Raw genomic sequence first — 26,581 nt, 5'->3', positions numbered from 1 at the left:
CTGCAGGTACGGCTGTGGTACAAAGTATGGTGAACCGCAGAGAATGGAGAAAAGGTGGAACAGAGCAGAATTAAAATGCTCCTTTCAGCAGACAGATGACTTTTTCAGGTACGTTTTTAAATGAAAGCTCTCCGGGAGAGAATTTTATGTTACACGTTGATTTCTCTGTGGCAGATGAGGGCTGAAAAGGATTCCTAAGATGCCATCTGGGTATCAGAGGTCCTGACTTGCAGAAGGACAGGCACAGTAAATTTGAAATGTTGTGAGGGAAAAATGGAAAGTTCTCAAGGTGTGTATGAAGAACAGCTTCCCTGCACTCGAAGTGCTTGGTTTCTTTGCTTTGTTTGAGTGGAAAATGGTCTTAAATGTAGACTAGTACATTCATAGAGCGGAGCAGGATAAATTTAACATAAAACTGACCAGCTGCACCCCGAGTGGTGCTGTCAGCAAGGCCAGAAGGCAGCTGGCATCAACTCTATGCCTCCACCATGGCTCAGATGTGCACGGGTGGATCCCACCACCACCCAGCCCCGTGTGGCTGAGCCCTCTGCGAGGCTTTGGTGCCCGGGACTGGGTTAAATGGCAGCTTCACACCTCGAGGCGAGGATTTCACCACCTCCACGCCTTGCCACAAAAAGAAAAAACAAAACACAACAAAACCCTCTGAGGGCAGCCCAAGGGCCGAGAGGGGGCAAAATGGCGGCGAGGCGAGCGCCCCCCTGGGGCTGCCGGGCGGGCCGGGATGGGTCGGGAGGGACCGGGAGGAACCGGGAGGGAGCCGGGGGGCCGGCAGGGGGCGCTGCCCGGCCGGGCTGCGCCGGGACCGGGGAGGGGTGGCCGGGGGGGGCCCGGCCGGGGCTGGGCAGGGCTGGGCTCGGCGCGGAGCTGGCGGAAAGTGACAAGTGAGGGGCTGAGGCTTCCCCGCCCGCCGGCAGAGCGCAGCCCCGAGGGCGCGGCGCCGCGGGACGGCTCGGCGGCGGAGCGGAGCGGAGCGGAGGAGAAGAAGAAGGAGAAGGAAAGAGGAGAAGGAGGAGGAGGAGGAGGAGGAGGAGAAGGAGAAGGAGAGGCGGCCCCGGGACGCCGGCGCTGCGCGGTGGATGTGGGAGTAGCGCGGCGCCGGCTCAGGAATGCAGCAGCCGCCCCGGCCGGGCGGCGGGGACGGGAGCCTCTTGCTGCTCCCGCTGCTCCTGCTGCTGCGGACGGGGAGCCGGGCCGAGCTGCCGGATGCCACGCAAGGTAAGGGGAGCCCCGAGAGGAGCCCGGTGGCTCCGGATCTTTCTTCCCTGCCCTTCTTTTCCCTCGGAGGTTGGTGCCCGAGCCCTGCCCGGCGGCTTTGGGGAAGGCTCCCGAGGGCCGGGCCGAGGCAGCGGCTCGGGGGAGACCCGCGGTGGGGGCACCCCTCGGTGGGGGCACGGCTCGCGGCGGGGATTTGCCTCTTTTTCCAAGCGTTTCGTTTTAAACAACGACCTCAGAGCTCCAAGAGAGCCTCTTCGGCTTAGCTTTAACCAGGAATATTTATTTGCAGCCCCGTCTGTTTCGGCAGGGGCTCGCTTCCAGCCGTTCACACGTGAGGAGTCGCGTTTAACCCGCAGCGCAGCGCCTGCATAAAGGGACCTGGGTTGCTTTCGGGAAAAAAAAAAAAAAAAAAAAAAAGGATTTATTTCTTAGGCCAAGTGAGTAAAAAGCGAGTGGTGATTTTGGACGGCTGCATGAGAATTTGAGCGAGAGGTGGAGGTTCACAGGCTCCTCAGAGGTCTTTTATAAATCACTTCTGTAAAGTCCTGCTCGGTGCTGTGGCCGCGTCTTGTATCTACACAATAAAAAAGTGAATGCTAAGGACGTATGAAGCTGATGAGTTCAAATACTTAGGGGTTCAGAAGTGGAAAAGCTGTGGTTTTGGACCCCTTAAGCCAAAGTACGGATGCTGGAGGAGAGCTGCCAGCAAAAAGCCAGCTGCAGCGCACAGATCCAGCACCCCTGCACGCCCCTGCGGGGCTCTCTGCGTGTTTTGGAGCGTCCCCGCTGATGCCTTTACCTGGAGCTGTGTGGTAGGTGCTGGCTGCCTCTGAACGCCTTCCAGAGACCTCAGCGGGGCTGGGCTGGAGGCAGGAGGCTCCCCGTGCAGCCTCAGTGGCTGGCTGATGCTCCAGCTCAGGCCGGGAACTCTCCGTGACATCTCAGTGGGAAAAAATCCGAATGTTGCTTCCCAGTTTCTCCAGGGAACGCTGCGCGCGTTTAACAAATAGCTGCATTTTAAGAAGGAGGGGGAGAAGAAGCCCAGCAGACAGCACAATATTGAACATGTAGAGGATGTGACTAAAATAAATACACTGCACATCCTTTTTTTTTTTTTTTTTTTTTAATTCTTCTCGTATTTTTTCAGTGTAAGTTCAAAACTTTAGGGTTATAATATGAAATCTTATCGGCTTCTAGGAGCTCAGAGGAAAAGGAAAACCCACAGACATTAAGCAACGAAGCATGCTGGGTCCTAAAACTGGATATTTTCATTTACTGTGAATTCTGCTTGGAAGTTTCCTTCATGATATGACTTCGCTTTTATGTCAGCACGTATGGTAATTAATGACCACTGATATAGTTGTTAAAGTACAGCTACTTTCCACACTGAAATATTTCATATATAGTAACCAATGTCTTTGGCAAAAAAATGACAATATTGACTCATGGGCAGATCCAGTGATGTTTTTGATAGGCAGACATCCATCACTTACATTACAATCATTTTTTTCCCCAAACATATTTGAAATATAGGTTTTCTAGAAGAACTGGGGAACCTGAGCAGCTCAAATGGTAATAAAAAAAAAATAGTATAAAGTGTGGTGGAAATTACTATACGATATTTGGAGTGGCTGAGTGGATAGATTTTGCTCCACCAGGAAGCCAGCCAGCCAAACAGAACCCTTCAATCCCTACCCTTCACCTTCATGTGTCTTTTTTTAAAAAAGACAGCTAAATAAGTAAAATACATTTTTTTTTTTTCCCCGAGCATGTCAAATAAGGACCTCAATGCAAGTCCATCTCTGGTAGTAGCCTGACTTCTCCCAGACAAGCCCCAGTGCTGATGGGCTGGGACTCCAAGATCTGTCTGACACAGCGGAAATAAATATTAAAGAGCAGATTTGGCTGTCAGCTCCCAGAGGTGCGGAGGGATGAGAGCCTCGTTGTGCTGAGCTTGGTCCAAACACCTGCAGAGACCCGGCTGGCACTCCAGAGAGCCCTGCCTCGATGCTGGGAGCCAGCAAACATATGCAGATGTGCACGGACATCCTCCTGTGAGCAGGCTGATGCGGCTCGGTAGGACCAGTCCGATGTGTGTCTGCTCCTAGGGCAGGAAGCTGAGCAGCTATTGTCACGTTTTTTTGGGGGAGGATTCTTATGAAATCACCTATTTAGCTGAGATGTTGTCAAGTGACCAAAGCTGCTTTGCTGCGTTGCCTTCCAAAAGCTCTTTTTTTTTTGCCCTTTTCACTTTTCCCCTATCATCCCCTGCTTCCTTTTTGTCGGTGACCTTTCCTTGCGGAGAGCACAGCAAAACAAAAAGCACATTTTCTTTGTGTGCTTGTGCCGTCTTTAATGCATGCTCCTCCCAAGGGTGCTGGCAGGCTGGCCCAGCAGCGCTCTGAATAAAACCACAAAGTTGATGTGGATATAAGGAAGAGGAGCTCCAACTTGGTTGCATTTTTATTCTTTGCAGCATCTGAGATGACTTTTGCTATTACCTCTGCAGCTTTGTTACTGCTCCGCATCATGTAACGGTGCCAGGGCTCGCAATGGGAGAAATTTGAAGAATATTAAAACATTTTGGAGCGTGCAGTAAAGCATACAGATCTCTAGAGGATGTTTGAGGTTATAGGGAGGGCTGTTGATTTCCTTGAAAGTTGCCTCTGTTGGGATAAAGCTCCCCAGCTCTTGATAAGTTGCTGTAATATCTCGGTGGTTAATTGTTTCATCCTTAGGTCAGCAGGCTGCTGTTTCAGCTGCCATCCTCTTAGGAGTGTACAAACAAACAAAACGATTTCATTGCCATAAGCCTATAAAAGGGCGAGAGAAGGCTTCGCTGTTTCACTCAGCCTGCCTGTGGGCTCACGTTTCTCGACAAAAGTTGCTCGAAGCCTCAGCGAACTGTCTTGCAGGGCATCATTTGTTTGTTTCTGTAATTAAAGCCTACTGGAGCTGCTGTGTTGATTAGGCACACAGAGGAACTTACTTAAAGTGTTGCAAATGAGATCAGGGCAGGGAAGCATTTGAAAGCTTGTGTATGGATTTTAAATACAAATACCTAAAGCTAGGCAAAGAGGAAAAAAAAGCTTCCCTGAGGTGTGACACTAGATACTGCTCTTTGGAAACACATGCAGAAATGCAGTAGTCTTCTGAGACTTGAAAAAGCACCCCAGAGTTGAAAACCCTCTTAAAAAGCCTCTAACCAAATGCAGCTGCTTTCCACGTAGCGATTGTCTTGCAAGCCAGAAATATCTGGAAAGCTCGCTAATACCGAATGAAAAGTGTAAACCTTCTCTTCCCCAAACCCCAGAAAAAATGTCAAGTCATGCCCTGAGTGGCAAGGTTTGTGTTTAGACCAACACGTGTGCTTTTGAAACTGTGTCTTTAGAAAAATCATTGAATAATCCAGGAGGCTGTGGGCTGCAGCTAACTGAGGCTGCAAATAAATATCCGTGAGCTGCTGTTCCTGTGGTCTTCTCCTCTTGCTGCAGGTACCCAAGTAAAGAAACCCCAAAATATGGGCTGGTGCTTCACTGGTGAGGTTGATCCCTGGACCACAGGAGGCGAGGCACTGCGCCAGGGCAAGGCTGGAAGGTCTCACACCCCAGTGACAGCGTGGCTTATGTTTTGGTGGGGTCTCCTAAGGATTGGGATGCTCAAACGGACAGCAAAATAAGTTATTTCATCGCTCAGATGCGTGGTTTCTGCTCTAAAAGATGAGGAAAGTGAGGCTGCTTTCTTGTGATACTCTCTGGCACTGACAGCAGGGGAAGGTTTGAGTGAAACGAGGGGGCTGTGGAGCAGAGCCTGAAGAAATGTTTGGCTTGACTGGGGTTGGGACAGCAGTTGAATGGTTAAGTGGCTTTGTGGGGTTTCTTCCATCAGGGTTTCTTTTTCATACTAATCACGGAGATAATGAAAGACAATGGATCTGCTCGTTTATAAGTGGAACAATAGTTAAATGAGTAAATGGCAGCATGAGTCCGTGATTCTTCGCAAGCAATAACAAAATACCAGTATTAAGCAAAGAATTCTTCTATAGGTTTGGTGACCACAGTTTTACATGCTTTAGGATTAATGAAGAGCACTCTAAAATTCCTGCAATTTTACATTTGGTGTAAAATTTCCTTCGGGCATGTGCTGTGGAAGAAGTTAGCTGCTGCTTTCTGCTCACAGGCAGAGCCTGCAGCGGTGCAGCGTGTGAGAGGCTTGGCCTTGCCTCGTGGCTTTTAGTGGGGCTGGGATGACTGAAGGCATGGAAAGGCTCTGAAGTTGGCTGAGTGGAAAAAATGAAATAACTACAGCTTAAAAAAGGGACTGGTGATGTATTATATAATAATACGGCTCTAAATATTAGCATTGTTTAATGAAGTCTTTGAGGTTCCCTGGTGGACGCGATATAAATAAAATAACTTGCGTATTTGGAGGCCGAGGCAATGCGATAGTGAGAACGGTGCTCGGCCAAAGTTGGACAGCTTGGGGAAAAAAAGAAAAAGGTAGCTTTAGGAAGGAACCCGTTAGTGAGGGAAAGCACCACCGCAGCCTTCCCAGCACGCTGCCATGCCAGCATCCCGCAGGGAGGAGCATTGCTTTCCCTCCCGAAGTGGAGACGTCGCTGTGCTGCTGCTTCCAGGCACAGCTGCAAAGCAGTTAATGAAAGGAAACGGCCGCTGGCCTGGGAGGAGAATCCCCCGGTGAGTGTTTGTGGGATGGACGCGGATTTGGAGGATGGCACGGGCTGGGCTGGACAGGATGGGAGCAGCTCAGTCAAGCTGGCCTAAACGTGGCTTAATCCACACGAGCCTCTCTGTCTTATTCTGGGATGCTCGGGGCACATTGGGAGCACCAAAGGGGAAGGAGATACCTGGCCTTGGTGTCAGGGAAGGTGAAAAAATAAAAAATAAATGCAGCAAGGTACTGTGCGTAGAGGCAGGGCACACTCCTGGAGAGCTGAAGCCAAAGTGCTGGTAACCTTGTGCAGATGCTGGATGGTTTTTATAAGTGCTGCCGATGCCCTGTTCTGCTTTGTGCTGTGCAAAGCCGTGCTGGCACTCCGAAACAAGTCCTTGGGACCAGGTTTCCATTAGGACTCCACCATCCCAAAGCACAACGGGCCAGTTCCACGACTGGATGAGCTCTTGAGCAAACAGCCGGCGGAGGCCCCGGTGGAAGCCTGCGCTTTATTAAAAGTGTTTTTTTCAGAGCGGTCAGGTCATGTGCTGAAACTGATCCTTCGCCGTGGCTTCCTGCGACCTCCTGCTCCTCTCCTCCCAGGGCTGTCGGCTCCGTGTGCTCCTGCCCCGTTCCCAGCCGCGCCGTGCGGAGCCCCGAGCGTCTGCTGGGAGGGCGATGGGAAATGGAGAGATCAGAGATAAGCGAGGAAAAATGCTCGGCAACTCCATAACCTCATCGCACGGCCCCTCCGGAGACTGGAAATATCCGAGGGTATGCTTTTCTTACCCTTGGAACTTGAGATTATCTCTGGGGGGGGGATATCTCCGTCCAGATTCACAGCGTGAGGGTTCCCTTAAGGCAGCTGCGTTGCCTTCCCTTGAAGGAGGTGGCACAGTTCCTCCCTGAGGTGCTAAAGCCATGCTTGAAACATCGTGCTGCTAAAGTTTTTGTGTCGTGGCTGCTCCATACAGAACACCAGGGCTGCTTGTGCTGAGGATGCGTGCTGGAGGAGGAGGGATTTTGTTACCTGCATGGCCTTAATTTCAAAATGCAGGAGGAGCTTTAGCTCCTTGGAGCCCTCCTGCCTTGGAGAGGTGCTCACTTCCCAAAATCTCATCACAGTGGAGGCACGGGTCGGTCCAGGGGGTTCAGAAGCCCTGGGAGAGGTGGAGCTGCTTGAGGTGATGCAGTGAGGTGTTCCACAAGAGCCCTGCATCTCTTGTTGGGCTGATACCACCTCCAAAAGAACCTGGCTTTGCAGTCGCTCTTCTGACCACAGCGAGGTACGAGAAAGGGGCTGACATTGGGAAATCTAAAACAGCTTGCAAGAGACTTGTTTTTTTCCCCCCCCAAATATTAACACGTTACAGAACTGCTAATTATTGAAGTCTGTGAGATATTCAGACATCTGGAAAAAAACAGAAAGGATTAGTGCAGCCTCAGTACACCCCGTGAGGTCAGGTGGGTGTGTGCCTGTCTTTCTCTCGTGACAAATTGAAAGGGGGTTGGATATTGCCATTACATTCTTGCATTTGATGAAGCTTTTTAAGTTTTCAGCCCACTTGCAGAAAAAAAGTCCTTGCTGCAAAACTTCTGGTGCCCCACCTTCCTCTTCAAGTACCATCTTCGTTATCCTGCGATTATCGCTCTCACCCGTGACACCTTTATAGGGTTCCTGGATGTCTCAGCGCTGAGGAGTCTAGGCCATGTTTACTACAGCTTTTATTGCCTCTCTCAATTTTTCCTGCAAGAGGTCACTTATCATGGTTGAACATCTCTTCTTCAAAATTAACTTGGCCCCGAATAAAAGGAAGTATCTTTGTAATTGTTTTGTTTACTTTGAATTCTTGATGTGCTGTATAAGTACCAAGCACTCTGTGCGTTTAAGTTTTTAATTTTGTTTTATATGTTAATTATTCGTTCCATATGGTTTGATTTTTTTTTTTTAAATACATTCTCTGGTGAATTCAGTAAAAATTTGTAACCTGATGTAGACATCCCTTTGTCTCCGGAGCAAGTTGAGTGCGGAGAGCTGCATGTTAAGCTCTGCTCTCGGTATGCTTCACCCAGGGTAGCACAAAGAGGTCATTTAATTCCCAGCTGATTGTCAGGAAGATTGATTTATGTCATTAAAAACTTTCAGAAGGCCATGCTAGAGCTAGATAGCATGAGGTCAATCTTTGCTTCTGCCCACTGACTTATTTTTCTAGCGTCCTGAATTGCTTCTCTTTCTACTTTTGAAGCTCTTCTCCAAATTCTCAAGTCCAGCTTTGGACTTGGCCGTGTTGCTGGTGCCTTGTAGAGCTCTGAATGGTCCGGAGTTGGGGTTTGAGAGCAAGGTGCCACTGCCCTGTGCTGCATCAAGCAGGTTGGATAAGCTTGGGAAGACTGCCGGGCCTCGGGGCGCGTCGTGCTCCTGGTGGGACATCTTTGAGCTCAGGGCCCTTGACTTCTAAATTCACTTTTTTGGCAGTCTGTCAGAGCCCAAATCCGGCAACCTTTTGCAAGTGAGATGCAGCAAGCCTCACTTCTTCGAGCTATTGGTCTATCGCCGTGTTTTTAATTTGCTGTAATTTAATAACTGACACAATGCTGGGATAAATAAACGGGCTGCGAACATTCTTGTAGACTTCAGAAGTCCAGCTCAGGGCAAGCTTTAGCTTTTAATTAACACTGTCCATGAGATTTATCGTTAAAATTGTATTTTTTTAAATAAGTAGATCTGAAGTTGAGTAAGAGATGAATAATTAAAACCTGGTGTGGGCTCACAGAAGGCGCTGCGGAGCGAGCGAGCGCCCGGCGCAGCGCCCGGCCCTATTCCTCCCAAGTTACGGGTCGTTCCCCTGCTGCCCCACGCTGGGTGTTGTCATTCTTTATCCCCCCCCTTTATTTTTCCCGTGTACAGCATGTAGCTGCGTGTTGAAAACCACATGTTCCCCGGGCCGTTAGGGAAGGTAGCGTTTGACATGTGCATAAACCAGATTTTTAGCGCGGCGTGGAGCTCTAGGAAGGCCTTCAGAGGCCCCGTGAAAAAGAACTGTTGAAGATTTTTATTTTTTTTTTTTGCTTCTTTTAGCCCCTGCTGGTAGGTAAATTCTCAGAAGAGAGGCCCAGGCAAGGGAAGAAGCTGCAAAGGCATCCTCTCATTATAGAGGAATCTCAGTCATTAGCAAAAGTCTAATTCATCAGGGATCAAAAGAAGACATTCTCCTGATTCTCTCCAGTTATGTAGGGGGAGATGATATCTGATTTGCAGCTCTTCCTTGGAGAATCGCTTTGTGGGATGTGATTTATGGTCTCACATTCTGCTTTTGTGACTTTTTGTTGTTGTTTCACATACAGTTGTCTTCAAACCCTGGTGAGTATTTCTGACTCTTACGACGGGCGGTATTATGAAGCCTGACCAGCACCAGCAGGCTCACAGCCCTGGAGAGCACTTTCCATGCAGAAATTTTAACATTTCATGTGGGCTCCTCCTAAGATCTTTGGTTTCCCACTTGTGGTAGCAGAGAAGCAAACAGCTCCAGGCATGAGGACTTCTGCCATCAGCCTCATCCATGTCAGGCTGAAAATCTGCAGGGAATGGCAAGGTCAGACGGATTTACTTCTGGTGTATTTTTTGGTTGTGCTACAGAAGTGTGTGAGGTTGGGCGTTACGCTAACTGTGCTGTTCCTTTCTCCCTGAACTGGGTTTAATGGGAGCCAGATTGGGCAGCGGTAAGAATTGTCCTTCTGATTTCAAGCTTTATGGATCTGTGAGTGTTGTAATAGTGCTGGGGAAGCTCTTTCATCTGTTTTGGAAGTATAAAATGGCAGAGGTTGGTACTGGGGGAATGGGGAAAAGGTCTTCTCAGTGTTGACAGTAGGTAAAGTTAGGTTCTAGTCAATTAGCTCAATTAAAAAAAAAGACTAAAAAGACTACCAGCAGACTTGCTGGTTTTCCTTGCCAAAAAAAATCGTGGTTAGGTAATATAATCTTTTCCGTGAGTGCTGCAGGTGGAAACAGATCCTATAAATACAAGGATTTGGGGGAACCTGAACGTGCATGGTCCCTTTTTCATCATCCAAGGGGCTTGTTGGGTTCTGCTCCCATTCGAGGCCAATCTGAAGACACCAGCCTTGGAGCAATTTAGGACTGGGCACAAGTTGTTGTCCTGCATTATGATTATTGTGGGATACCTTTGGTATAATGGTCCCATATACTTTAAAATCCATGGGTTAAGAGCAGTCCCTTCCCAAAAAAGATTTGGACTGAAGGCACAAACACCTTACCTGGCATCTTTCTCCCTGCTGCATCAGTGAAGGACCAAAGCTGTTGCCCCAGGCTCGTAGACGTGCACCCAGCAAGGGTCAGAGCAGCAAGAGCGGTGCTCTCACTGCCTTTGATTTGGGAAAATTGCAGTCTGTAAGAATTGGGCACAGGTTTGTGCTGTAGGTACTGTTTTTGTCAGCCGTACAGCGCTCTCCTGCCCAAAGCCTGTAATTGTCGGATGTTCTCTTGCGCTTTTCCCCCTGCCACTTATTATCTCCGCAGATTATCGAGGGTAACTTCGCGTGGACTAATTGTAATAACCGAAAAGGCCTGGGGGGAAGAATTCTGTCTCTACTTTGCAAGCAGGGGATTAAGTGTGTATATATTCAGTGTAATTTGCTGGGAGGTGTCTTTGTACAGAGCTGTCAGAAGACCTGTAAAATCATTTGAAATATTGCAAAGGGTACTTGCGTGGTGATACGCAGGCTCGGCTTGCTTTTGCTTTTGTTGGGTTATCTCACTGAAGCTGCTTTTATGCACTTTTCATGCACCTTTTTTTTTTTCTCCTCTCTCTTTGCCTGTATAAGCTGGTGTCAGGCTCCTTGAGGAGACACTTATGTTCTTGAAGGATTATTGTGCTAATTTAGCTCGCGTTTCATCGGGTATTAAGGGCTGATATTATCCTGCTATTTGTTGCTGTACTTAGACTGTAAATTACTGACAGCAGAGGTGGTTGGTGATTACAACAAAGATGACTCCGGTGCAGGAAGGAAATATTAGCTTTCAATCTCTAATTGCTGTCTTAAAGATCCTACAAGTGGATATGATCCTCTGGGGCTCAGTGATTAAGTAAGGATGATTAAAATAGTCAATTTGAGCAACAGAGCCAGACTTTTTTTTTTTTTCCCCCCAAGTCCTTTAAAGAATCCATAGTGTATCTTCCAGGAAATGCAGTGGGCAGTGGCTTTCAGCCAGCTATAATGTTTCCCATCTAAAACAATCCCTGCTGGGCTGGGCTGGTGATAGGAAATAGGGCTGTGTTGGAAAGAGCAGGCTGGATTAAATGCGTGTTCTCTTTGCAAGTATTTCTCGAATGGTCATCTTTTGGTTTCTGCAGAATAAAATCTGAATATAAAGAGTGAAATCAGTGCATTTGCTGACTCAGAAATTCTCAATTATTTCACCCCCTGCGTGTCCACAGTCAGCAGCAGCAGGCGCTGGCTCTCCGGCCGGCCTTTACCTCCTTCTTAGCTCACTCACATGCGTCCTTGTGCTCCAGAAATGGGCATTCCAGCATCCTGTGAAGGTTGTATCCATCTTCTTTTTGTCTTCAATTGTACAGAACTGGGAATTTAGGTATTACCTTGGAAAACTTTGGATTAACCTAGACCAAATAATAGTTATTAAGTCTAGCCTTTCAGCAGTCTTTCCCTAGGGTAATGTCTTCAGAATCTTTAAAATAGCCTGAACATTCCTGGGTACAAATAGGTTTTTCTATTAAAAAATGCTTTTGTTAAAAGAAAAAAAAACAATGTTAAGGGCCCTAGAACTGTGTTTTTTCTGCAGTTTTCCTGGATTCCAAGCTCTGCCTTTTGAACTGGAAGATGTTAAGAAAGACGAGGGTCTGAAGCTACTCAGCGTGTCACTTTTATTTAAATAAGAGGTAAAAAGTGAATTATCTCTTAACTGTTTGAAAAGTTTTATCTGTCCTAGTTTTGGCCTCTGGAATCACTCTGCGAGCTTTTCTTGGGACTTCTGAGTCAGGAAGAGAGCAGGTTCCAACGTGAAAGTGATGCTGTGCAGTGCAAGGCCGCCCCTTGAGCGCGGCGATGTTATCGCCCGAGAGATGCTTCTTTAAACAGTTAGCAGGAACTCGCTCTGCTTAATGACGGCACTTGTCTCCTCCTAGACACTGAAACTAAGCTGAAAAATTGCCTCCACCAGTTCTCCTCATTTTTAAGATCCAGCATGATATGTGCAAGCTATTTCGTAGAAAACCTGCTGCTTGCTTCCAGGCACGCTTCTTGCAGCAGAGAGCAGCGGGAGCCCTTCTAGGGAAGCAGTTTCGGTGCTGAGCATCCGAGAAAATCCCATCCTGAGGAGCAGGGCAGTGCGATTGTCCTCAGTGACTTCACCTAAAACACCCGCAGGGCTTCAACTACAGGGAAGTACACATTTTTGGGGCCACGTTACCGAGCTGGGTACAAATCCAGAGTATTTCCATCAGCATCAGTGCTGGGATGCGTGGTGGTGCCTCCAAGCTGGATGTCCCACAGCGAAGGGAAGGTAAGGGGCAGCTGGCAGAGCTCCGGGGTTCTGCCCCTGCCCCTTTCCCAGCGATGTGCGGAGCATGAAACCTGAACGCCTTGCATTTTGTCTTCAGGCAGAATATAGTGTTGCCGTCGCTTCCTGCCCCAAATGCCATGGGAGAAAGGCCAGTTTTGATCAGCGCCGTCGGCCCGGCGATGCGGGGCTGTCTCAGCTTTCGGGGGATGAAAGACGGCTGTCATCCGAAGCGCCCTGTGAGAAAGCAGTGTCTGCTCTCGCCCGGCCTTTGGGGGAAGGGAGGCGGCGAGCGCTTTGCATACAGGAAAATGTCTGCTCGGGGGGTATTTGATTTCACTAAACAAAATATTATCCGACCTCCTTTGCATGGCTTTCATACCATAATGGGGTTAAAACGAACGGCCAAATGCAAATGGTTACTCTTCTTGTTCCCTCTGTGTTCTCATGCCCTCTACCAACCTTAGCCATAATATCCTTTTTTTTTCTTCAAGAAATATATGCCAGGAAATTAAAAAGACATCTCACGTTGGCTGGCAATAAATAGTGTGGAACTCGGTCGAATCCTACCGATTAGATACCGCTTATTTCTCCTAGAAATACTTCTCAGGCTGAACGTGTGACTTGAAACGTGCGGTTTTGTTTCCAAATTTTAAATTCATGCGTACGTCAGGAAAACATTTGCAGGGTTTGATGAAAGCTGTTGCTACTTGGAACAATATTTGTTCTTGCAGCCTGTGTGTCGTAATTGCGTGTGCAATTGGAGGAGAGTAGCAGGAGTTCTCTGAGCATGAACTTACTTTTCACCTTTCAGAGGAATATAAATAAATAAGAAAGGAAGCGTTTAATGTGGTATATTTAAATTAGCTCTCTTAATTGGAAAACAGCTCCTGTTTTTTCCATCTCCCATGTGGCTTCTTTGGTCTTTATTAGTCTTCTCATCACTTCAGAGCTCTGAAATGTGAGTGATTTTTGTATATGCAGAAGAAGGATTTTGTAATCTTCCATTTTTTTTCTGTTTTGCCTGAATCTATCAAATGTTTCTTCAATGAAGTGAAAGGGAAAACAGCTTAAAGTAGCTTTTTCCTGTTGCACAAGATGTGCTCCTTGCTCAAGTTCTGCAAAACTTGCTAGTTCGAGCCAAACTAGGAAATATTTTGGATATTTTATGTTCATTAATCTTTGATGTTTGGGGATTTGGTGCTTCCATGGCATGTGTTGGATATAAACCTGGGTAAAAATGCCCTGGAAATGGGTGCACCAGGCAGGTGAGGTTCTGGGAGCCCGTTTCTGGTCTGCACCAGCAGCTTCTGTCCTGGGCCAATTTTCACCCAGGGAGGTTCCAGGACCAGACGCGGGTTTGTCTGAAGATGCAGTCTGCAGGAAGGTCACCCTTAGAGAACAGACACTTGAGGTTTGGAAATTCACTGTTAATTCACTGCCTGCTCGCCAAGGCAGTGGATTTGTTATTTTTTGTGCTGCGCTTTAATGATGATCTTGCCCTCTGTGGAACTCCGCTGTTTGTTGAGATTTGGAAGTGAAATGGCATGTGCTGGCCTTTGTGATTTACACTGTCTTTGGCAGAAGGCTTACTCAAAGCTGCTTGAGAGTATTTGGAAGCATCGTCTGGTCCAGAGTGCGCCTGCATTTCTCACCCGTGTCCTTTTACCAGGAGCAGAGCGCTCTTTGGGGCACTGCTGGGGAGTGACTCTGCCCAATTGTTTCTGTTGGCATTTCAAAGGCCTGGGGTTTTGTTTGGGTTTGAGTGTGTTCTTCTGTCAGCCAACATCTGCTTGGGTGTTTTCTGTTAGCATCCCTTTAATTTGGGGATAGGCTTTGCTTAATTTGAAGTTATAGAAAGATATTTTGACCAAACCTGTTCTACCTTACGCTAATGGAAATGCAGAATAAATGCATGCTGTGACCGACGCTGCTAGCTTGTCTTTGGTGAAGAGGCCATGAGCTAAAAGTTTCCAGTTCCCTTCGTTCAGCAAGACTCCAATCTCTTGGCCATCAAAGCACGTTGCCAGGCTTGCCTGCTCACCTGGGCTGCCTCGTGAAGGAGAAGACGGGAGGAAGAACACACCTCCAGGTCAGGAACGGGAAGTGGTAGTCACTGACAGCTGATTCATGAAATACTTCACGTTTGTGTAAACCAAAAAAAAAAAAATAATTAAATGCATGTTTTTGTACACGTGCCAGAAGCGTGGGACAGCCATAGCCTGAAACGAACGCCCTGATCTGGCGTTAGGAACGTGGTGCGGTTCAGTTCCCATGTGCACATGATGAACAGCAGAGCAGCAGACCGTACCACGAAGGAGCACAGCGGTGCCAGCTCTTCAGTTGTTTTGTGTTTATAAGCAGATGCTCGTTCTTTAATGTAGGGGACGCTCGGTGTATTACCCACAGGGTGACTGATTTACCAAGAGATGCAGGCAATTTGTTTCCGAGCAGAGACGTGTCTGGGCTAATACAGTGCAGGCACTCCAATGACAGTGCAGTTTTCCAGTTTTTTTAGTTTTTTTTTTAGAGACCGGGGTTATGAGAAATAAAATTAAGAAATCCACCTTTAACAGTCTGCTTTTATAGGGGAGAATGTACTGGGGATGCTCACATGCCCAAACCCTCTCAAGGTATTGCAACTGATAGGGCTGCCGCTTAATTCTGGCAAGTCAGCTAAAATGATTGACCTATTTTGCTTTCAGAAACGTTGTTTGTATGAGAAGCTTTCTATCTCACATAAAATTAGCTTTATGTGAATGGGAACTCCACTTGTAATGATTTAGTTCAGAAAAGTAATGTCAACACCCCAAAAGATTTCTGGCTTTTGATTTCCCCGTGCCCAATGGAAACCTTTCGCGGGGGCTGGATAATGTCTCGTCCTGACTTCTGCTGCAGCACACAAAGAGAAGTGTCTTGACAGCTTCCAAACCAATAATATCTTACTTATGTTTCAATATATGAGTAACAGCCCAGGCTTTCCAGAGATTATCTTTTTGTAATGTCTTCAGTTCCTTAACATGCTGTAGCCAGATGAATGCGAGTCCTTCAGCGTTGTGAAGCCCAGGAATGCATCCCTTTTAAAACGTGCGTTATAGCAGGGGTGTGCAGCAACATCAGGTCCCGGGGCCAGGGTTGTATTCTTTTAATTAAGAGGTGCAGTTAGCGGAGCACATGGAATTTCTTCCTCCGCATGCTGTTCCTTCCCTTTTTTTCTAATCTCTTCTCCGCTGTGTTTTTTTCACGGTCCTTGGGAGTCTTGTTTTTTCAAAGTGATCCCCTGCTGACTATTTTGAGGTCTGTCGAAGCAGTTTCTTCAGCTCCGGGTTAAAAGGAGCCATTCCCTTTGATTACTTAAGTAATTCCATTGCTGCCCTGCTGATTAGCTTCCTCGGGGTGGAAGGGCTGGGGGGGAGCCAGAGGTGCCCGTGCTGCGCCATCCGACCAGGGCACGTTTTTGTGCACCCTGGGCTTTTCACCCTGGGCTGGGGGTGCTGTAGATGACTCTTTGCACCCAGAGAGCAAGGAGAAGCTGGTGGAGGAGCCTCTCCGTGCAGGCTGATGCTGGGAGAGCTCCGCTCCTGTTAGAAAAGCTGCTCCACATGGCACTGTGCGGATGTCTCTGGTCCTTCTCAGCAGGCAAGTCCTACAGCAAGGCCTGGTGCTTTATCTGCTAAGGCACGGAGCGAGGACTCCTCCTGTTAATCTCCTTACAGAGGCAATTGCTGCCGTGATGAAAAATGCCTCAAGCTGTTCCCTCCTCCACGGGGCTGGTTTGTTTTCCCTTTGCCCCACAGCATACGCACCGCTGCCCGTGTTTGCCCTTGTTCTTCTATTGATATCTCTTCATTAGATCTTGTCTTAGAGCTTTGAAAATAGCAACGTGCTTTTTAATTGAGTATCTGCCGATTCCTAGATGACTGCGATGGCAGGATCCGAAGCGCACAGACCGGGGACATCTGTGTTTGTTCAAGAAACAACAGGAGATGCAGTGGATGGAAAATTGATGAAGTTTGTCGAGGCACAAGGAACTGGCGAGATACATTGAAGAAAGTGTTAAATAACAATCTCTGCTTAAGGCCCCAATCCAGCAAAGCACTTAAACATATATTGTAACTGTAAACAGTCGAGACATCCAGTTGATTTAAATGGAACTACTTTTGTGTTTAAAGTGAGATATTCACTTGAGTGCCTTTCTGGATCAGGGCCTAAGTGAGTGAGAGCTTGAATTGTTGTTCATTTACAAGAGTGAGGCCTGGAAGTGAGACCTGACCAGTGGTTAGTGGTGTCCTGGGGCAGCTGAGCTCTCGGGGAGCCTTCTCAGGGCTCTGTCCCTGCTGCTACCTTTCCTGCAGATCTGCTGCTTTTTCCTCGCTGACTTTCCTCGCCTGCTCACAAGTCAAAGGGCTTGGGAGAACAAGGCTCTAAAAGATGCTGATAATTCACCGTGGGCCGGGTAGTGGTGTGAGCGATCATGTTATCAAAGGGCCCCAACCTTGGGGAAGAAAGGAGGAACAATAAAAATGCCAACGTGTAGGTTTGTTTCTGTTTCACGGCTGTAAGTTCATACACATCAAACCATAGCTGAGGTTTTAAAATATATCCAATCCCATGTAGATAATCTGCATTTTTTTTTTGAAGTCTTCAATCTATCCTAGAAGTGTTTCTTAAGGAAACGGGTTTTTTTTCAAGCAATTGTCCCCATATGACTTCAATTAATGGGAGGAACTAGCTCTGGGTGCCTGCCCCCTGAGCACTCTTCTGCTTCGGGTTCCCCTTGAATTACTCAGCAACAATTGGTCTCCCTCCCCATCCGTGTGGAGTAGGATAATAATGTTTACCCACCTGTGTAATACAAGTCCAGATCCTTGCATGAAAGGCCCTACTGTGCAGAAACACGAGGCAGCACTACCGGGGGGTGGGGGGAAATCTGTCCCTGCAGCTTCAGGCTATTTACAGGGAGAGAGGCGAAGTTTTCCTTGACAAATAGATAAGGTGCACTGGGTCTGTGCTAGGGCATGGTGCTGCTTTAAAAGGAAATAATATTGGGGAATGACACTGCAATTGTCACTAAGTCTTAGAAAAACATGAAGGGCAATTTTCTCGTCCCGTCAGGTGTGGAGATGCAGCAGCTGCTGGTTCTGAACTGTTCTGTTTCTTCCTAGCACTGCCTGCCTCCTGTGTCTCTCCTGGTTGTGTGTCTGTCCCATTTCTGACTCCAAATGGCAGATATGTTGATGGGAAAATAATATAGTATGAGTTTGTTCCTCAGAGCTCCACTACTAACTTTTAAGTCTTTTGTTTTTGCGTAGGCTTCTTGGCTGGCAGCTGCAGGTGTCGAGCAGCACAGAGCTGGCAGAGGACAAAAGTCCCAGGAGCAGGGTGACAAAGAGGAAGGAAGATAAGAGTCAGGTTTGCTAAAGAATAATGCTCAACAGTAGCCTTGTTTTATTGTGGGTAGCACCTGCAGGGCTTAGACAAGGTTTACACCACAGCCCGTGCTGCGGACACACACCCGGTGAGGAGCAGGCTCCTTGCTCCGGCAGGTTTCTACTCCAAATCTCAGTGGCAGCGATGTCAGTGGCACAAGCCATTGCCTTCAGCTCAGAGAGGATTTTGCCTTAAATATGTGGTGTGAGGAGGAGAGACTTGGCCAAAAGTCCCATAACAGGTTAAAAACAAAGCGAAGGCTCCCACGTTTCCAACAGGCACCCTGCAAGCTGCCCACGGCACTCCTCGAGGAGGATCTAAAAGAGTACAAATGGTGAAATAAGCAGCTCTGCTGTTCACCCCCAGCTGTGGGCAGTGTGTGTGTGTACAGCCGTGCTCGTAAGGACCCATGTGAGTGTTCCTAGCGGAGCCCCAGGTCAGGAAGTACACCTGACAAAGCCGTAATTCGTGGAGCTGCGTAAAACACCTTCTCATAAGGCTTTGTTTCATATTTGTCGGGCGAAATCCGCCTACAAATTTTCCTCGCGCACAAACTGTATCATTGTTTTGGAAAATGCAAGGCTGACCACCGTAAATGGGTTTATATTTCCAACAGGGCAGTTATTTAATTTCCTGTTGGAAGTCTGCAAATGTTGGCACTGTTCGCGCCTTGGCAGGAGGCCAGAAGAGAGCACGGTATCGGTAACATGCACAGTCCGTTCGGGATTTCGCTTGGGTTCAACCAAACTTTAGGACTGCACTATAAAAAAATATATATATTTTTTTATTAAATTTCATAAAAGTATTTGGGGAGATACGGGTGGAAGGGGGAGGCAGGGTTTTCTCTAGCATGAGAGCAGCTTTTGTTCTTCTGTACCTGGTCTTGTGTTTGTGTAATCCCGATTTTGCTGCAGACTTAATCTCGCTTTGTAGTTTTCTAGCAAGGCCCCACAAAGTGAGGGTGAGGGCTGATGCTGAGATCAACACTTTCGATGTAAGCACATGTTCCTGATGCAGTTACCTTCCTTGGGATCTGCCTGCAGGGTCCCTGCCAAGGGTCGGTGCTGAGGTTTGCAGTATGTGTAGGCGAGGTGACGTGGCTGCAAGTCCTGGAGTGCCAGCTGCCTTCCCAGAGGGTTCACCAGTGTGTTTGGGAAAGGCCGTCCTTAGAGACAAGTGCGCTGAAATTACTGGGGAAGCAAACCCTTACGAACAAAAGAGAGGTTTGTTCAGAATTTGTTTGAAACACACAGACTCGGCTCTGCAGAAATAATGGGGGTGGTTCAGCATAACAACGCGTGAGTTACCGTGGGTGCCTGATGCTTTAAGCAAGTAGGTTTTCTCTGCACGGCGCTGCTCCGAGCTCTCGTGGGCCTTCTGGAGCTCCTCTTCTGGGGCCAGCATCCTCAGGAACTTCTCCGTGTGGTCTGCAGCGTAGCTGTACTCTGCCCAGCATCTACAGCTTGAAATAAAGGTAGACGAGCCTAAAGGTAGGCAGCCAACTTCACTTTTCTTTTGCAGATTTTTTGCTTTTAAGGAGCTGTGTGTTGCAAGGGGGCGTTCAGTGATGTGGCAGACACCTCGTCCCTTGGCAGCCTTTCAATCAGAGCTGCAAACAGCATCCCCACGGCTGCAAGTGGCTGTGCACGAGGATTGCTGGGGGTAAGGAGCTGTGGCCCGTGCCATGCCGGGGATCAGACCTGCCATTACTGTGCTCATCAGTAAATCTCGCATGAAGCAGTACTTTGGTGTAATCTGTGGGGATTTGCCCTGCTCTGAACTGAATCAGCTGCTTTTTTTGCACTGGTTTGGGTGTGGAGGAGGCGCTCCTGGAGAAAGCTGCGTGATGTGTGAGTTATCGGTAACATTTGCACTCGCTTTCTCTGGCTTGTCCAACTCTGTAGTAGGTAAAACCAGATGATGGGGAGCAGGAGAGAGACGAGAAGCATGTTTTAAACAGCTGTCATATTTTGGTATTATTCCTTGAAAGATATTCCAGGCTGATGGTAAGGCGTTGCTTCAGTATCGATGCCTGTGGGATCAGAGCTGGGAGTAACGCAGGGACTGCTGTGTGCAGGGCTCGGGCTCTTTTTTTTTCATCGAGGCCTGAAAGAAAGAGGCAGTGCAGCCAGAGGAAACTGCCCATAAAAACTGGAGTATATAAAGTGTGTAAAAAATGATATGCCTGAACTTATGTACTGCAATAATGTACTTCTGCTGCTTGCCTTTTTGTGTGTGTGTGTGTGTGTGTGTGTGTGTGATAACTCATTTAATAAGGTTTGTAGGCCTTTTTTTTTCTTTTTCAGCTTACAGATGAATACGTTCATCTGTATTTACATCCAGAAAGGCAAAGCAGAGTGTGTTCTTGCCATATGCTCACGGAGCTTACAGCAGTAATAACTGGATAGGGACAGGAGACCCTCTGGTCCTTTACAGTTTCTTTTGGGTGTTAAATTTCATGCAGAAAATATGGTTCCTATTGCAGTTTGGCAGGCTTCAGAAAAAAAAGCAAATCTTTTCGATGTTCCATCTAAAAGAATTATAACGCGCACAATTTTTTATTTCTTTGCTGTCTCTCAGTGATCGTATCCAGAAGTTTTCCATTTTTATATAGGTTTGATCCAGGGATCTCAAAAATGTTTATAAGCATTTTTTAAAAATACATTTTTCTCGCTGTTTACTGCTGTGAGTTAGATGCGTGTTCTCCATTTAGGTACACGCAGAGGAGCACAGGTTTAATTGCTTTCTGAGAGCCCATAGCAGGGAAGAAAAGCCAGGGATGTTTTCTTCCAGATGCCCCCGTTTTAACAAAAATTTAAGATCAAAGCACTGTATTTTTTTTGGCAGCAGTTTGAGGCCTTGCCTGTGCGTGGCTCTTTTCCACCTGGTACACAAGCAGTCATCTTACATTTGTTGCTTCTTGTTCTTGGGTTTGCCCAAACTCCTCCACCACTGCCTTCTACCCACAGACCTCCCAAGCCCTGGCACCACCTCCTGCCATGCTCAGGTTGGAAAACTATGGAGGGGAGTGGGATGCTGGCAGAAAGAAATTGTCAGTAAATGGGTTTTGAAGCTGCTAATTATTTCAAAATTACCTTCATCCAATAAGTAAATCTAGCATTTTGTGACATTGGGTTGAAATACCCTTTCCTACACAACGCCAGCTGCAGCTGGAGGTGAGAGCTGCCCCAGATCGTCCCCGAGCTGTGACTGCCACCTGCGTGCCAAGAGAAACGGAGACGTGACCCGGTGTGCAGCACCTTGGCAAGAGTGGGGTCCTTTGTGGTGCTGCCTCTGTGCATTTTGAGTCAACATGAAGCATGTCAACAGTTCCAACGCAAATTTGGATGAAAAATATCTCTATTCAGACATGTAAAAGCAGCTTCGTATAGCAAAAGGAGATAAATAGCTGCATAACAACGATGTCTTACCTGTATAGTAACATGTCTTGCAAAAAAAACAGGACTCAGAATGTCCTGTAAGTAGCATGAAACACTTGAAGTGTCACGACTGAGATGCTATGTCAACAACAACAACCAAAAATACCAAAAACTGGACTTGCACCAACATGATAGATAACTTTGTGCTGAAGATGTTTGCCAAGGAGCACTTCCATGTATCAAGTGATGCACAAATTTTAGCTGAACTTATAACTATCGAATATAAAGTAACAAAGTGCTTTTGAATTTGCTTTCTTGATGTTGAAAAGTATTTTGATTAACAGTCCTGAATGATGGGGTTTAAAATCCTTAGGAAATAGGGAGGACATAAAAATGCTGTGATGTAGTAGGCTCACCGAGTTTGTATGATCCCATGTGAAGCAAATCTAAAGAAACAAAGTGTGTAAGGGAGGCTCTCGTTCTTCACACAGGTTACACGGGTGATGTGAGGATGTTCTCTTACTACGTGGGAATGATGAGAGGGGCAGATGAGAGAGGCAGTGGCCTCAAACACAAGAGGGAAGCATTTAAAGCCTAGAAATGAGATTACTAAAGATGAGAGCAAAAGCTTATGATAAACGTAAAGTAGCAAAATCAGAAAAGCCAAAGCACAGGATAGGGCTTAAGCTCTAACTGCTGATGAGAACAGCAGAAAAAGAGAAAGAGAGGAGAATTGCAGACCTACATTTGGAGCAGAGGAACAACTCTGGTAGGCGAAACCAAAGGGCAAAATGGTTAATGCCCTTTTTGCTACTGCTCTATATGGTGCCCTGAAAAAAATTAGGAGGCATGATGAACGCAGGACTGTAATCTCAGGGTAGAAAAAGAAAAAGGAAGCTTGAGATGGGCACCGTGGGTGTTTTTGGATTGCTCCTGTGGGTTCTTTCACAGCCCCGAGCCGGTCGGTCCCAGCCAGTCCCAGGAGCTGCTCGCTCTGTGCACTGCTGGAGGGCTGGAAAACACGAAGCCTGCTGAAAAGAGAAGTGCCAAGCAAGGATACGTCGGTCTGCTCTACAACATTAATTATTTGCAAGCAGCTGGAAGATAACAAGGAGATAAATAGACCTGGGGTTCTGCGAGCTCCTGGTGTCTCGTGTGCCTTTCCTGCAGGCCATCTCCAGGCACCTGGCTGTAGTGAGACTGCGGTGGAAAGGCAAAACGGGGCCAAGGGGAGCTCTCAGGGAGAGAAACAGTCCGAAGAAATACACTGACACAGGGTAAGTGCAATATATTAGGCTTGTAAAGGAGCAATCACCTGTATGAGTTGCAGAACAGGGATGTGGTTGGGTTGCAGCTCTTCTGAACCGCTGGGGGAGTTTTGCGGACCAGAAGTGGAGCGGGGCTGACAGTGGCGTACTGTGAGGAGAAGGCAAACGTTGTGCTTGGCTGCGGCAGCAGCAACAGAAGCAGCAGGGCACAAGAAGCCGTCTGTCCCCCTGCTCAGCGTGGGCGAGACCTCGGCTGGAGCCGTTCCGTGCCTGGTTGTGGGAAGCACATCTTAGGAAACGCACGGAGCAGCCGGGGAAAGCCCAGTGAGAACAAGAAGAATCGGCATGGAGCTAGGAAAACATGACCCACAAGGGCTCAATGAGCTGGGGCTGCTTCACCAACCAACTAAAAGAGCAAAAAAACCCCAGATATTATGAGTCTAAGCTGTTAGAGGGATGAGGAGGACAGCTTTTTTTTGCAGTGGCGGCGCTTGCTAGGACAAGGGATAGTAGGCTTCATTTACAGGAGAAGAGATTTAATTTAGATATGAGGAAAAGCTTCCCAGGGTAAAGAAAATAAAGCCCTTCGCAGCCTTGGGAAGCAACACAGACTTTGCAGACAGTGAAGGTCTTTAACAGAGATTAGATTTACATCTATTAGGAATGGGTTCAGGGTGGGAGACGGCACAAGGACTCGGCCACATCTCTTTTACCCTAGGTGACTTGGAAGGGATCCTGGGGAAGCAAGCTTCCCTCGGCTCAAAGAATAATTTGTGAACAATTCCCGATCCTATTTCTTCTGGTGTTTAAAATACACACACGAATTAAAACCCTAATGGTGTTGTACCTAAACTGTTTCTCACCTAAGACCTGGTAGAGCGTGAAGTGTTTTCTGCTGTGCATGGAGGACAAACTTTGTTCCGCCCCGAGCTATAACACCCATCCTGCAGCCCTCCTCTTCCCAACCCCTGGGCCTGCTCACACGAGGAAGGATGCTGCGGCACTGCACATCTTTCTCTTGCACGCCGGGGGAGGACAGCAGGGCTGTGGGTGGTATTCACCTGCGGTGTTTCTCAGGAAACCTATTAGTCTTTCCTCGTAACAAAGTACGTTTTTAGTCCCGTCCAAGGAGATGACAAATCCGTCTACTTTATTAATCACACGAGTCACTTGAGAACAGCAAAGCATCAAACATTTTGAAAGGATTGAGTATGTCAGAATCTCTAATGTTTTTTTCTGTATCTCTGTAATAGTCTTTGATTCACTTCTGACTTCCCAAGTAGTTCGGGGCTGCCAAGAAGCCTAATCACTCAACACCAACCCGCAAAACTGAATGGACTTAGGTTCACTGTCGTTTTGAGTTAATGCATCAGTGATGAGTCTAGTCCAAGAGCAGAAGAAAAAAATCCATCTTCCAAAGTTGTGTGAGCCATTAAGAGGGGTAGCTCTGCTGGGACTAGTTTACATATAAGTTAAATACCAGATATGAGGGGTTGTCTGTGCTGAAAAATAAGTAGTCTGTCGTTATACAGAAAACAGAGGCCCGTTTTTCTACGTACATGTGTCTAACTCACAATTTAGGCCCCAAAGGATGTGTCTGTTGAAAAGAGGAGGCAGAGATTGCCAAGAAAAAAAGGCATGCCCTGCTCAAATAACAAGTATTACTTTCCCCTTTCTCCCTCCCCTCCCCATCATACATACACATGCTTCCCCCCCTTCCTTTTTTTTTTTTTTTTGGTGATACTCAATTTTTTATCCAAATGAGTGATTTCCCTAGCTGGGCTGAGCTGTATTCTCATGAGTTGGAGGGCGACGTTTAACTTTTCTGCCTTCCATTGGAAACCCCAGCACATTTTTTTGCCCCAGTAACTTCCCCCCAGCGTGACCCTCTTTGTGAAGCCTGCTGCTGCTCGCTTGCTGTTCCCTAAGGATCAGATTCACCTTTTTAATATTTATTAATTAGATTCGAGGTAAGAAATCTCGTGTTGTGTATGATGGCATCAGTCAGCCCTGCCAGAATCACACAGTTTTCCAGGCTGCAGATAGCTGGATTTTACGGAATCGTGCGATTCTCGTCGTGCTGGCCGAGGGGCCCTGCTGCATCGCGCACGTGTGCTTTACTCCTCTCCGTGGGTTTGGCTGTTTTTCTTCTGGTGGCTCCTCGAGGCCTTGTAAAGCTGCACGTGGAGCAGAGATGTCCTGTGGAGGATGTGGTGCTGGTAAGCTCGTGGCCTGGCTTGGGAAGCTGAGAAGGAGATGTCTGGAGAAGTGCGCACCCCTCCTGCTGCTCCGGGCCAGCCCCAGCTCTTGGCCAAGCTGCTCATGGGCACGGCGGCCGTTCATATGAGACTTGCATGTTACTTATTCAAATAAACAGTCAATAAACTGCTTAAATACAGTTCATTCTCCCAGTGTGTCCCATGCAGGCCGTGTAAACCGCTTCTCGTGCAGTGCTGGAGCTGGACCAGCCGCGGTTTGTTGAGCATTTGTTACCTGCAGCCATTGCCGGCGTTCCCTGCGTGGTGCTGAGCAAAGGAGGAACCAGGGACATAGCAAACAAAAAAAAGGTACTTGTTGGTGAGACCTTGCAGTGGTCAAAATGTGCCCAAATCTGGCTGTCTGCTGATAATGGGCTGAAAGAAACCTGAAAGCAAATCTACACGGGATCAGCGAGGTGAGCGGGCCTTCGCTCCAGCTGTCCTGGGAGCACGCTTACAATATTGCATACAGCTGTGGGAAAGCTAACACGGGAAAACTTTTCAACAAATTGGGGGGAAATCTGAGAGCAAAAACATCAAAATCGTTTTTTTTTTTTTTTCTTGGAATGCGCATGGAAGTTAAGAGGAAGGATCTTTTTGCCTGCACGTATGTCATTTGCATTACCGGCGGGCCAGGGGCTGTTACTGAGAGCAATGCAGAGGAAGACCTGGCTTTAAACAGGAGGAGGGAAACGCAGACAAGGAAGCCTAAATTTCAGAAGCGGTTTCCTAAGAGAGAAATCTGTTGGACTGAGTAATTTTGTGAGGGAGGTTATTGAAGCTGTATGGCTTGAAATCTTTAGGTTGGGCAGCACTGCAGGGAATAGGCAGCAGCTCCTCCCTGGCAGGGGCTGGGATGTCAAAAAAAAAAAAAAAAAAGTTTTTTTTTGTCAAAAAACTGGATGGCAGCTGGTCTGGCCCCTGGGGAAGTCCCTGGGGTCTTTCAGCTCGCTCTGGATCAGACCTGCACTGACCGAAGACGTTGCTCCAGTTTCTGTGATCTCAGCCGTGTGTAAACGTCTGTCCAGGTTTTCAGGTTTCCTAGAGGATGGGAAGGGCAGTGGGACTCCACGTACAATTGGTTTTATTTTTAATCGTCTCTGATGGATGCTGGCAAACGCTGCCTTAGTATCTTATTAACATGAGATTAAAAGGGATTCCCCTTGAGAGGGGAGTGCATTTTTTTCTCTTGATTTTTCATAGACATGTTTAAACTATTTCATTAACATTAAAGTTGCAAGATTTTTCTGTTCAAAATTAAAAAAAAAAACACACAACAACACAACCTACTTAATGCAAAGTCTCTGTAACCTGAGCCTTGGCGGTGGTCTTGGAAAAACCCCAAATAAAGATTTTGGTTGACAGCATGTAACGTGAAGGCAATTGGCAGCGTGTGCTTGTTTGTTTGTTTGTTTGTTTGTTTGTTTGTTTTTACTAAGGGACAAATAAAGCGTGGCAAATTCAAGCTGCTGGGAGAGAGCACACTGCGCTGTGCCCTTAGGTTTGGTGCCCCGGATCGGGTAGCTGCTCTTAGTCTTTGAATTCCAGAGCAATAAAGAGCCGTATTTTTAGTCTCTCCGATTTAAATAACCCAGTATGATCCTCTGATATTGCTGAGGCTCTGTGGGAAAGAGCTGTGGCATATTGTGCTTTTCCTCCCTCATTTCCCTGCCATATGTAGTTAATAGAGCGAGGGCTGGTGGTGTGCCTGGGCTGGAGGGGCCGTGCAGGGCCTTTGGCCGTCGCTCTGGGGCAAAAGAAGTCAGCAAAGTGTGGCTTCAACAGCGGGGCAAGCTC

The 26,581-nt window shown here is 47.4% G+C and overlaps 1 protein-coding gene across 1 annotated transcript in view; it reads left to right on the top strand.

Moving 5' to 3' along the window:
• Window positions 1–1,068: 1,068 nt before the first annotated feature.
• Window positions 1,069–26,581, top strand: part of ROR1 (receptor tyrosine kinase like orphan receptor 1) — a 150,683-nt gene continuing 125,170 nt past the window's right edge. Inside the window, exon 1 of the mRNA XM_084290795.1 lies at window positions 1,069–1,236. Within this exon, the coding sequence (XP_084146921.1) occupies window positions 1,128–1,236 (109 nt within the window). The 5' untranslated portion in view covers window positions 1,069–1,127. The remainder of the gene's footprint in view (window positions 1,237–26,581) is intronic.

This window comes from Netta rufina (genome assembly GCF_964035555.1).
Source record: "Netta rufina genome assembly, chromosome: 8".
Classification (NCBI taxonomy): Eukaryota; Metazoa; Chordata; class Aves; order Anseriformes; family Anatidae; genus Netta; species Netta rufina.
Note: the sequence above shows the minus strand (reverse complement) of the source record. Positions and strands in the feature narration are given on the sequence as shown.